Source organism: Bubalus bubalis, chromosome 7, assembly GCF_019923935.1.
Source record: "Bubalus bubalis isolate 160015118507 breed Murrah chromosome 7, NDDB_SH_1, whole genome shotgun sequence".
Taxonomy (NCBI): Eukaryota; Metazoa; Chordata; class Mammalia; order Artiodactyla; family Bovidae; genus Bubalus; species Bubalus bubalis.
In genome coordinates, this window is record NC_059163.1 from 101561462 (window position 1) to 101574067 (window position 12606).

The window sequence follows — 12606 nt, forward strand, 5'->3', positions numbered from 1 at the left end:
GGATTTGTGTATGTTTTATCATGATTAGGATAAGTTTATCTTTTTGGCTGGCATGAAAGTGATGTATCAGTGTATCACATAAAGAGGGACAGGATGTTTACTTATCTGGTAATTGGTGATGTTAACTTGAGGGGGTGTCTTCTAGTTTTATCTACTGTAAAGTTACTATTTTTAAAAATTATAAATATTTTGGAGAAATTACTTTAAGAATGAATATATATGCTGTTCCTTATCAAACTCTCACCTATTTAATATCCATTGATGATGCCTGAATCAATTTTATTGTGATGTTTATTAAATTATGGTTTTCTAATTCTATATTTTCTTTTTAACATTTTTTGTTGGCATTTTAAAGAATGGCTTTATGTTCTTTATCTTTTATGTATTTATATCAGTATGGGTTCTTAAATTCCTGTTTTACTCCAAAGGTTATAATTTACTGCTCTCACTTTTTATTTTGAAGTTAAAATTATTTAATGTTTGACCCTTGGGAGCTCTTTAAATCTGCTTATTGTGTTTTTGACATTCATTGAGCATTTCTTTATTTTATGGCACAATAAAATGCACCAGACCCATTTTGTTTTTTCCCTGTCCCAGTCGTTCAAATCAGTCATTTCCTCAAGGAGCCCTACTTTTTTAGTAGAGAATAATATTTCAAAACAATATCAGTACACTAGGTATGTTTAGGATATCATTCCTTCTAGGCCATCTCAATGGACAGAGTTATAAATCTGTACTTTTTATTACTTATTAAAAACTTTGAGCTTATATTGATCTGATTCCGGTTCAATGCCACATGTTTATTCCAGTATCTCCTTTGCCATATTTGATCTCCCTTCTCTCACATAACCTGGCTCACACTGTTCTCAGTATAGTTACTTATTTGCTTAATCTTGTAAAAGACTGAAAATGGTTTCAGGATTGAAAACCATTTTGAGACTTGAGAAGGTACAGAGTTCTTACCTCTATGTGACTATGCGGTTCTATACAAGTGGGAAGTGAAAGCTCAGACAGACTTATAAACTGCCAACTTGAATGTTGAAGGTGTGTTTCAACACATGCGCAGAGCATGTCTGCAAAGGTTGGAGGCTTACTGCAAGGGTATTAAAAACCCCTGTCCAGCCTTTACCCGGCCAATTAGCTAACTAGACTGAGACTTTAGTGAACATACATGACAGAGAATGCAGAATTTAGAGAATTAGTTCAGGAAAATCATAGAACAAAACAAACAAACAAAAACAGAATTAGGGGCAGGAGGGAGATTCTGATTTTTGAGTTTTCTCATTGAATTATCTCAGATGTCTGGTTTACAACATAATTATGAGACATACAAAGAACAAAAAGTATATGGTCCATATGCAGGAAAAGAAGCAATCATTAGAAACTGTTCTTGAGGAAGCCAGGATGTTGGACTTATTAGATAAAGTCTTTATATCAGCTAATTTAAATACAGTCAAATAAGTAAAGGACTTGGGCTTCCCAGGGTGCAGTGGTAAAGCATCTGCCTGCCAATGCAGGAGACACAAGAGACGTCAGTTCAGTCCCTGGGTCGGGAAGATCCCCTGGAGTAGGAAATGGCAACTCACTCCAGTATTCTTGCCTGGAAAATTCCATGTACAGAGGAGCCTGGTGGGCTACAGTCCACGGGATTGCAAAAAGTTAGACACAACTGAGCAGCGGAGCACATGAAACATCAAACATACTAACATAAGCATGGTAAGAGTCAAAGAAAGAAAAAGGGCAGAGAGAATATTTGAAGAAATAATAGCTTGGAAACATCTCAAAGTTGATGAAAAATAATCTACACATACAGGAAGCTCAATGAATTGCAAGTAGTATAAATTCAAAGAGATGCACAGCTAGATATAACACAAAATGTTGAATACCAAAGACAATGAGAAATCTTGAAAGATGCGAGAGACATGACAAGGAATCCCTAAGAAGACTAAGAGCTTACTTATCAGAGAAAATGGAGGCTGGAAGGCAATGAAATGATATATTCAAAGTGCTTAAATAAAAATCATTGTTAATCAAGAATTCTATAGTCAGCAGAAAAATTCTTTGAAAATGAAAGCAAAATTAAGATTCCCAGGTAAACAGAAACCTAGAGGCTTTATTTCTAGTACTGAAGTTCCTCAGGATGAAATGAAAGTTTATTAGATAATAGCTCAAATTCTATTTAAAGAATTAAAATACAAAGGTAAAGGTAAATAGACAAGCTGGTATGATTTTATTTTTGGTTTATAATTCCCCTTTTTTGAAAATTTCTGTTGATTGTGGAACATAATAGAGATACATTATATGTTCAAATACAGATATTCTAAGACCTGATAGGTTGCTCCATAAAACTTACGAAGAACCAACTTACCTCTGGTAAAAAGGAGAGTAAGGATTTTGAGATTATAGATACGTCTCCTGTTCGCACCCTGAGAATCCCCATTTCTTTGTGGCTATGTGGCCATTTGTCCCAAGGTTATTTTGCTCCCCCCTCTCTATGCCATACCTGGTTTTCCAGGCCTTGACTGGCCTATCATCCTGTCAGTCATATAAAAAGAGTTTTCATCAACAGATAGTGCTATTATCTTAGATATTTGAGTAAGATATGCTTAGAAGAACAATGGAGATAGTTCTGTAAAAATTGCACTGGAATGAATGGCAGTCCTGTGGTCTGATACAAGTATATTCTGTCCAAGGTAAAGGACAATGATGAAACGTAGTGTAATGGAACTGAACTGCCTAGGTTTCTTTCTTTGCTTTTCTGCTTAATAGTTACTTGTCTTTGACCAAGTTTCTTCAGCTCTTTATGATGTTTCCTTATCTAATGTATCCTGGGAGAAAACTTTGATCTAATACATTGAAACTATCAATAATATTTCTTTTTCACAATAGTCATTGGTCCGTGGTCTTAGCTTAAACAGTTCTCTAGTCTTAAATCTCAAAATGTTATTCTTGTTTTAAAATTGTATTTTTTATATATGCTATTTCTTTTTTTCAGAATAATATATCATCTATTAAAAGGCTTGAATAATGCCTCCACACTTTCCTAGATGTATAAAACCTTTTTCACATGTGAATAAACATTAACATATAACTTTTGATTTCTTTTTGGTTAAATTCTTATTTATAGAAGAGAAAAATAAGAAAACTTATAATTTTAATAGGTCAAATTTATCTGATGCCATATCTTAGTAATTACTGAGTCAGTTCAACTTGTATTTATTAGAATAAAAAGTCTAGATTGAATTTAAGAAAACATGTTTGTAGAAACATAGATTTACATATAAATTAAAGACATAATTGTTAAAATTCAAGAAGATTCAACAAAGCATAGCTGGAGTAGCTTAGTAGCTGGAGGCTTAAATTTCTTGTTTATTCTTGCAAAAAAAAAAAATAGGTACCTCACAGACTATTTTCAAATTGATGCTGTAGAAATGTTAATTCAAATATTACCCAAATTTCTGATAATTCTGTATATTTCTTTAGCTGCTTTGTGAACTTATGCTATATGTGGGCTCAGTTTCCAGATGTAAATATTAATAGAAAATTGAGAAAATAATCCAAGGGATAGGTAATTATTGTGATTATTCACTGAGTCATTGAAATAACATCTGCTGAAGGTATTTTATATACCTTAACTATGGAAGTACCTGTAAAGTTAAAAGCTATATAAGACTCAAGCCACCAAATAATTTTCAGCTATATTTAATCTATAAAGGGAAATTCTGTATGTTATTTTGTATAACATTTTGAATTATAAAATTTGACTTCTTTGTCTTTTTAAAAAGAAGAGCCCAGGGAACTATTGGAAATTTGCTTTTCAGAGGTGGAGTTTGCAAGCAGGGTTTTGCAGATAGAATTATGACACTTACATACTCGCTAATAATAACATGTTGGGAACTACCTGTGTGCTGCCACACTGGAGTGCAGTCTATTAGTGTTTGAACTGCTGCGCCTTGGGACTTGTAATTCTTCACAAATTCTCTTTCTTCACTTAATTATGGAAAAGACATGAGGAGAAAGTTTCATAGCCGCTTCATTTATTTCACTGTCAGTGAAAGTGGCAGTTAGTAATTCTTCAAGTTATATTACATCATTCACTTAAAATAATGGAGCTCCTTGCTGAGTTTGCTTCAATTAAGTCATATTTTATTTGCTAATGATTTTACAAGTTAACAATGTCCTTGAAGGACAGTGTTGTCAACACATCTCGACATAAAGAGAATGTGATACAGAACTAAGAGTACGTCAATTTATTCTTTATTTTCTGTCTGTATTTTAAAAAGACTTTTAAATTAATTTTCCAATTGAACATTTACGTGAGAACTTCAAAGGTTAGTGAATTAAGTAGTTCACGTGGTTTAAATGAAATAAATTTCAGTGTATACACAGGAAAAGGATTTTGCTGATGTCTTGAATGGTGTGTGTGTGTTTAAGTATGTTTGTGTGTGCATAATCTTTCCTTCTGTTGGATTAGTTTTAAGAATTGTTAAACAGTTAACCTGCAAAATCCCAATGATTAACCTGAAGAAAGCTTCTTGGACCTAATTCTACTTGAATATAATTTTTCCTGAAATGCTATGTTGAAGCAGTTACTATAAAACTAACATATTTTTTCAGTTCAGTTCAGTTGCTCAGTCGTGTCTAACTGTTTGCAACCCTATGGACTGTAGCACGCCAGGCCTCCCTGTCCATCACCAACTCCCGGCGTTTATTCAAACTCATGTCCATTGAGTCGGTGATGCCATCCAACTATCTCATCCTCTGTCATCCCCTTTTCCTCCCCACTTCAATCTTTCCTAGCATCAGAATCGTTTCCAATGAGCCAGTTCTTCCCAGCAGGTGGCCAGTATTGGAGTTTCAGCTTCAGCATCAGTCCTTCCAATGAATATTCAGGACTGATTTCCTTTAGGATGGACTGGTTGGATCTCCTTGCGATCCAGGGGACTCTCAAGAGTCTTCTCCAACACCACAGTTCAAAAGCATCAATTCTTTGGCTATCAAATTTTATAGCCTCAAATTTTTTAGGCTATAAAAATATAATGTTAAGGATGGTTTGTCGAAATGCTCTGTTTTAAAATACGAGTTTTATTTTTAAAAATCTATCAGATCAGATCAGATCAGTCGCTCAGTTGTGTCCGACTCTTTGTGACCCCATGAATCGCAGCACACCAGGCCTCCCTGTCCATCACCAACTCCCGGAGTTCTCTCAGACTCACATCCATCGAGTCAGTGATGCCATCCAGCCATCTCATCCTCTGTCGTCCCCTTCTCCTTCTGCCCCCAATCCCTCCCAGCATCAGATCTTTTCCAATGAGTCAACTCTTCCCATGAGGTGGCCAAAGTACTGGAGTTTCAGCTTCAGCATCATTCCTTCCAAAGAACACCCAGGACTGATCTCCTTCAGAATGGACTGGTTGGATCTCCTTGCAGTCCAAGGGACTCTCAAGAGTCTTCTCCAACACCACAGTTCAAAAGCATCAATTCTTCGGCGCTCAGCCTTCTTCACAGTCCAACTCTCACATCCATATATGACCACAGGAAAAACCATAGCCTTGACTAGCCAGACCTTTGTTGGCAAAGTAATGTCTCTGCTTTTGAATATGCTATCTAGGTTGGTCATAACTTTCCTTCCAAGGATTAAGCGTCTTTTAATTTCATGGCTGCAGTCACCATCTGTAGTGATTTTGGAGCCCCCAAAAATAAACTCTGACACTGTTTCCACTGTTTCCCCATCTATTTCCCATGAAATAGACTGGATGGGAAATAGTCTATCCGGGTGGGACCGGATGCCATGATCTTCGTTTTCTGAATATTGAGCTTTAAGCCAACTTTTTAACTCTCCACTTTCACTTTCATCAAGAGGCTTTTGAGTTCCTCTTCACTTTCTACCATAAGGGTGGTGTCATCTGCATATCTGAGGTTATTGATATTTCTCCCAGCAATCTTGATTCCAGCTTGTGTTTCTTCCAGTCCAGCGTTTCTCATGATGTACTCTGCATATAAGTTAAATAAACAGGGTGACAATCTACAGCCTTGACGAACTCCTTTTCCTATTTGGAACCAGTCTATTGTTCCATGTCCAGTTCTAACTGTTGCTTCCTGACCTGCATACAGATTTCTCAAGAGGCAGATCAGGTGGTCTGGTATTCCCATCTCTTTCAGAATTTTCCACAGTTTATTGTGATCCACACAGTCAAAGGCTTTGGCATAGTCAATAAAGCAGAAATATATGTTTTTCTGGAACTCTCTTGCTTTTTCTATGATCCAGCGGATGTTGGGTATAGCAAATCAATGGATACACTCCTGCCTGAAAGATAGAAAATATCTGGCACATCTAACCTGGCTATATTATATTAAAAGAGAGTTCTACATTTATTTTATTACTTATTATGCCTAAAATCTTCACAATTATGATATTTTGCTTTATTTCAAAGTAAAAATAAAGTACCTCACAAATGAGAAAACTTTCTTTCTGACATCAAAACTGTATATGTACTTTAAAATCCATGCCTCTATTAAGTAATTTCATTTGAAAGATGGTCTAGAACATATCTTAGCAAAAAAAGTGTTTTATGGCTCAGCACTCTTTCCTTTCTGAAGCCCTCTGGGGTGCAGCAGTCTTCAGAGTTGCCACTGACCCAAAGGAACAGGCTGCTTTGTAGCTACTCTAGTGGCTAACAGGGCGTCTTGCAGGACTCCTCTTTCACCATATGCTGCTCTGTTGGTCATGTCAGGCTGTGCTATTTTTCTGTGCTATTCTGCTAGGTGTTATGGTGTTTGTCTTTGCACACTATACCCAAAGCCTTTGGATGGTCTGACTACCTTTATTTCCTTTTGTGTTACATTCAGAGGTGCTAGAGTGGTATAAGCTCTATGTGTGAGACAGATTGGAGGGATAGCCCTTTTAATTTTTATTTATAGCTCTGTTCCTTCTAGGATTGACAAGGATCTGGGCTTGGGAATCATATATCAACCTATTTATAATAATGTCATCATCTTGCTTTGATTTGGTGCTTTATAGAGTGTTATAACTACATAGTGTGTTCAAGCTAAGCATCCCTAGTGAAGAAGGGAAATACTTCTCTGCTCTTTGCATTGTAGTTTGTTAGAAGGAATCTGTATACCAATTAGCTAAGCACAGCAAGATGACTTACAGTTTGAAATATTCCTAGTGGAAATAAGGATCAATCCTTTTTATTTATGTAACAAGTTTTGCCAGGCTTCATTGGATTGTGGGTACTAATTAGCATCAGGGTTATGTTAGTAACTCAAATATATGCATATTGTCTCCTCCTGTTGATGTGGTGGAACTCAAGCCTTCTTCAAAGTTCTCTTTCGCAGAAGCTTCTAGAAGGGCTGTCTCAGCCATGCTCCTGAACAAGTCTGTTTCCACTGAGACAGCTTCTGCTGCCCCAGGCACTTTAGTCTCTTGCCAGATGGTGCTCTCTGCTGGGCATTTCTGCCCATGTACTCCATCACAGTGAAAGCTGCATGATGAGCTGAAGTGAAGTCAGGCGATAATGCTCTTCTCTCTGTGTTATACTCTAAAAGCTAGAAGGGTCTAAAAGTAGCACTGCTTTTTACCAGTGTTTTAATGAAATAGATCTTTTAGATTTTTATCATAGTCCTTTTGCACTCCACAGAACACAGGCATAAATCCATTGGGGGATTGTGTTGTAGAAGGCAAATTCAGTCAACAGAAAAGACTACGAAGTAGTAAGCATTGCCACTCTTTTGATTTTCTTACTGGATGTGGATTATCATGATTAGCTGCTTCCCATAGGATTAGTTTTTGCATTTACCTTTTGGTTGATTTGTTCTGTTAGTTCACTGGACATTCCAAAATATGTCTGAATCTTATATGGACATAGCTAGTAACTCCCTGTTTCTATACCCTCAGCTCCAACATCCTCTACCACTCCAAGAAAGGAGACTTACTGTAATTCAATTTCTGTCTCAGATTACCATCTATGATGAAAGAATCAACAAAGGTTCCATTTCATTTCATTCAAACATCAAAGTTCTGTCAGATGGTGTTTGCCTCTGTTTAATTGTTTAAGATCAGGTGGGTGTAAAAGGAAAAGTTTAGTTTTATTGATTTTTATATTTTATAGTATTTGAGGGCTAGTTGTTAGTGGCGAGTTCTAGGAAATAAAAGATGTTTTCACATAGTAGGAAATCTTAGTGCTGTAGCAGCTTATTTTTGAATTTTGTTGTGGCACCTTTCTGGAGTGATGCCTGTCTAACTAGGAAGTCTGTCTTTGTTAGGGCCTAATGGCAGTGCTTCCAGTTTATTTCCAACCATCTGTGGCAGGAATGGAATGGGTTTTAGCATTCTTTCTTCACTTCATGTAATGGCACTGGTGCAGGTAAATCTCTAAGGTTATTAGTAGTTTTGAGAATTACTCTGTATTCACTACCCATGAGTCTGTCCTTACCTCTAGTATCTATCTTCCTGGGCATATTAATAGGGTTCAGCTGAGGTTTCTTTCACATGCAGCGAGGTCTTTTTCTGGTTCTAGTCTCTGCTGTGCTGTATTTTCCAGAAATTCCTTGGAGTGAAATGTGAATGTGAATGATACCTTCTCTTAGTTTCTGAAGGAAAAAAAAAAAAAAAGAGTGAAATTCTTTCAGTTGTGTCCAACTCTTTGTGACTATACTGTCCTTGGAATTCTCCATGCCAGAATACTGGAGTGGATAGCCATTTCCTTCTCCAGGGGATCTTCCCAATGCAGGGATTGAACCCAGGTCTCCCACATTGCAGGTGGATTCTTTACCAGTACTGATGATTTGAATCTATTTTACACTCTTCTTTTGAGGCTCTGGCGGGAATCTGATTCAATTCACCAGTCTGAACTAGAATTTTGTCTTCTTAACATTTAATCGCTATTTATTTAATTAATATTGCTTATAATGGTAATTGGGAGAGATTGGTTCCACTGTTCGAGAATAGCAATGATCACCTAGAACAACTAGCACGCTGTTTTATGCAGTTAAACTACAAGTTTATGTTACTGGGATTTTATTCATTGTATTTGTATATTGTTTTAATAATCCATGCCTATTTTAAAGCTGTATTTTTACAAATATGAATTAAAAGTGAAATAGACTAGAGTTTAACTTTATATTAGTTAAAAAATAAGTTTTTATAAATTTTTTAAATGATTTTTAATGTTTTTACTCAATATAAGAGAATTCCTATAAGAAACATTACTGTTCTTGTTTCATATTATATTATTAGTGTCTAATGAAAGCAGGTGTTTTTAACTTCTCTGAAACAAAATCTTCAGTGAGTCATGCTTAATTTTGGTATTTATTATAGTGGATGTGAAGGAAGATGATTGCTGATTTCTTAAGTCACAAATGACTTCTTTGGTGTTAAAGTACTGATCCTGATCTCAAATAGTAACTATAAAATGAATTGAGTTTAATTTTTGTTGTGTATTTGTTACTATATGAAAATTTTATGTGAATATCTTATAGACTTAAATATCAAGTAATTAGACATTATCTAGTATCTGTTGGTGATGTTTGAATTCTAATTTAATTTCTATTTAATTAAGTCATCTGTGTTAGACTTTCCCTAAAGCATGCAATTCTGCCCTTCCTCCCTGATTTAAATGGTAAGGAGCTGATTTTCATTACCCTTAAGGATTTAGGTTGTTGAGTGTAATGCCTAGAGCAAAGCTGTTCATATTGGTTGAGGTTATGATGGAGAAGGAAATGGCAACCCACTCCAGTATTCTTGCCTGGAGAATTCTGTGGACAGAGGAGTCTGGCAGGCTACAGTCCAGGGGGTTGTAAAGAGTCAGACACAACTGAGCAGCTTTCACTTTCATGCTAAGCTAGAGGTCCTTCTCTGGGAATCCTGGTTGACTTAGGAGTGGAATAGGATACAGCAATAACTTAGGTTATCTAAGTTATCATGATAACCTATATCAGAGAAGATTCTAGCATTTACCAGGGGAAACTCATTGACTAAGGCTATCCTTGCTTTAGACTTGAGTAAAGTTAAACTTTGTTTCATGATTTATATAAACTATCTCTCATCCTCCCTTTTTTTAAAAAGGATTTTTCCACTGCAACTTTGAAATACAAGGGGATACATTTTGGCAACTCTTTGGGAAGACTCCAATTACCTATAACGTCAGGGCCTGGTCCTGGACAGTATGATATAACCCAGTAAGTAAAAAAATAGTATACTTTTACTGTAGATTTTACTAATAATTTAGACTAGGTTATGCTGTTATGAAAGGAAAAATCAGTATAAAAGACTTAAAGAAATGTTATACTTTAGGCTAACCTATGTGAAAACTATTGCTTTTTCAGTCTGCCATATCCTGTGCTACCTGTTTTACATGTATTAACTCATTTAATATTTGCAAGTCTCTGTGTAGTTTCTATTGTTACTTCTATTTATTAGTGAAAAATGAGTCAGAGAATAAATAACATATTTAATACAATGTAGCTATTCAGTGGCAGAACTTGATATATAGCCCATGTATCTAAGTACTAAAATATGCTGTCTTTAATTACAAGATAGACAAAAGTTCAGGAAAAATATAAAAATAGGTGACCCCAGGATTCTGTATCTTGTTCCTGGCTCTGGTGTCCATTCTTCTGACTAATGATAGATTGAGAAGGCATTCTCACTTTGAGTCAGAGCCATAACATTAGGTTGAAGGTAATATTTACAAAGTCTAACTAGGAAATACATTTCTTGTAAAATAACTGTCTTTATTTTTTTCCTACTCTTATCTTAGACACAAGTACGGTCTTAGATATGAGTCCATGGAGGGCAAAATTAGCTAATAAATATGATGTTCTCAGAAGCTATAACTGCTTTCCATGGTTTAGTTTTGTTTTTTTTTTTTTTTTTTTTTTTTTGATAGATTCCAGCTTATGTGCCTGATCCTTTCTCTCTCATACAATGAATTTTCTCACAGGAAGTCCCACAATGATTACCTCCAGTTAATTTGCTGGACACATTCAGATACACGTTTATACCAGCAGTGGACATAGCTTAGACTCTTGCTTAAACTCCTCTGCTGCTGTGCATTCATTGAACAGACATTGTTTGAATTCTTGCTATAACCTAGTAATGAACTGAGTAACTGAGAATAAAAAGAATAAAACATGGTCCTTGTTTTGGGGAATTTATACCCTGTTCTATTGTCCTTTTCTTTTTTCACTTTCCTAGTATGGGAGATATACCATGTATTTTTATTTTTTAGTAGTTACACTAGAAACTTAACATGAATAAACTTAACATGTATACACAGATTGCTGCTGCTAAGTCACTTCAGTCGTGTCCGACTCTCTGTGACCCCATAGGTGGCAGCCCACTAGGCTCCTCTGTCCCTGGGATTCTCCAAGCAAGAATACTGAAGTGGGTTGCTGTTTCCTTCTCCAATGCATGAAAGTGAAAAGTGAAAGTGAAGTTGCTCAGTCATGCCCGACTCTTAGCGACCCCATAGACTGCAGCCTACAAGGCTACTCCATCCATGGGATTTTCCAGGCAAGGGTACTGGAGTGGGGTGCCATCACCTTCTCCAATATACAGTAATGGGATCTAAATTTAATCTTTGTCATTCCAAATAAAGCAAAGTCTGTCGAATGCTCTTAATGGTGCTCATTCCCTTGACATAATACTTTTGTTAGTACTTTACTCTTTCTTCTTTCAGTTTGGCTGCTTGATTCCCTGTCTGCCTGCCTGTCTATCAGTTTTATTGAGGTTTTGTTAACATTGGGTAAAATTAACCCTTTTTTAGGGTATGTAGTTCTGTGATGGTTGTTTTCCATCCATTTCACTACACATCTAACTGAGTACCTCAGGCATGACCAGTATTCTAATTATGTTGCTCTAATTTTGCTTGCTATTTTCTTTATAGCAGTCACTTTTCCTTCTCTCGCCCTGTCCTGCTCCCATTCTCATCCTAGTTTTTAAATGTTACTTTCTTTTTTATCTTTATTATTTGTCTTGTTTCTTCTTTTTCTTCTGTTTGCATTTTCCCTTTGCTAGTAGGAAAGTATCCATATAGATTGCAATCCTAACTGCTTCAGACAGTTCATCATTTCCATAATTTGTCTACTCTTTGGTTTGCTGCCTTCACTGTATCTTTTATTTGGACTTGTCTTGGTTCCTTCTGGTAGTATTTTCTACCATTTTTTCTTTATTACTTCTTGTTTATTGATTGAGTCATAATTACTCTGGGAGATTTGATATGGTATAAAAATGGAAGTACTTGCTGGATGGGAGGGGAGTTTGGGAGAGCATAGATATGTGCAGTTACACTAGAAGTATAGTGTAATTATACTTCTCAATCCTCATCCCAATTCCCAAGAAGGCTAGTACTAAATATTGTGCTAACCATCGGACAGTGGCATTCATCTCCTGTGCTAGTAAGGTCAAGCTTAAGATCTTGAATGCTCGGCTTCAGCATTATGCGAACCAGGAACTTCCAGATGATGAAGATGGGTTTAGAAAAGGAAAAGGAACCAGAGATCGAATTGCCAACATTTGCTGTACCACAGGGAAAACTAGGGAATTCCAGAAAAACAGCTACCTCTGTTTCATTGACTGTGCCAAAACCTTTAACTATGTGG

At 36.1% G+C, this 12606-nt stretch overlaps 1 protein-coding gene across 10 annotated transcripts in view; it reads left to right on the forward strand.

Moving 5' to 3' along the window:
- The window catches only part of STPG2 (sperm tail PG-rich repeat containing 2), a 620311-nt gene that overhangs the window by 26987 nt on the left and 580718 nt on the right, over window positions 1-12606 (forward strand). For all 10 annotated transcript variants that reach the window (XM_044946202.2, XM_044946197.2, XM_044946200.2 and 7 more), the window contains exon 5: window positions 10070-10182. In XM_044946202.2, coding sequence (XP_044802137.2) covers window positions 10070-10182 — 113 coding nt within the window. The remainder of the gene's footprint in view (window positions 1-10069; window positions 10183-12606) is intronic.